The sequence below is a fragment of the Pteropus alecto genome, unplaced genomic scaffold (genome assembly GCF_000325575.1).
Source record: "Pteropus alecto unplaced genomic scaffold, ASM32557v1 C17087428, whole genome shotgun sequence".
In the NCBI taxonomy this organism is placed as follows: Eukaryota; Metazoa; Chordata; class Mammalia; order Chiroptera; family Pteropodidae; genus Pteropus; species Pteropus alecto.
The window spans coordinates 1-330 of record NW_006476394.1 but is presented as its reverse complement, the minus strand read 5'-3'; the positions used below and the strand labels follow the sequence as shown (position 1 = coordinate 330).

The 330-nt window shown below is 50.6% G+C and overlaps 1 protein-coding gene across 1 annotated transcript; it reads right to left on the bottom strand.

The window, feature by feature from the left end:
• Window positions 1-5: 5 nt before the first annotated feature.
• Window positions 6-302, bottom strand: UBD (ubiquitin D; the record flags this gene model as incomplete). Its single annotated transcript, XM_006925192.2, has 1 exon — window positions 6-302. A coding segment is annotated over one exon (297 nt), but the record flags the coding sequence as incomplete, so codon positions are not given.
• Between the last annotated feature and the right edge of the window lie 28 nt (window positions 303-330).

Sequence of the window (330 nt, the reverse complement as noted above, 5' to 3'; positions counted from 1 at the left end):
AGGAGATGCCTGTGCCCCTCATCTCCTGACTCTAGCAGAACCAAGGGCAGCTCCTCATCACTGGGCTTCACCACCTTCAGGGTGAGGTGGATGGTTGTCTCCTTGTCAATGCCGTAAGAGGATAGCTTTCTCGGGGGCTTTAGGATCTTCGAGCCCAGCTGAAGGACCTGGTTCTGCACGGGAACCTTGGTCTTAGACCGGACGTGTTCGTTGATCTTCTTGACTCTGTCATCTGAGCTAGCAGTAAAGGTCATTAATTCCCATTCCTCAGAATGGACATTCACCTGGACAATGAAGGCCAAGAGACAGTTACTAAAAATACTTACCCCA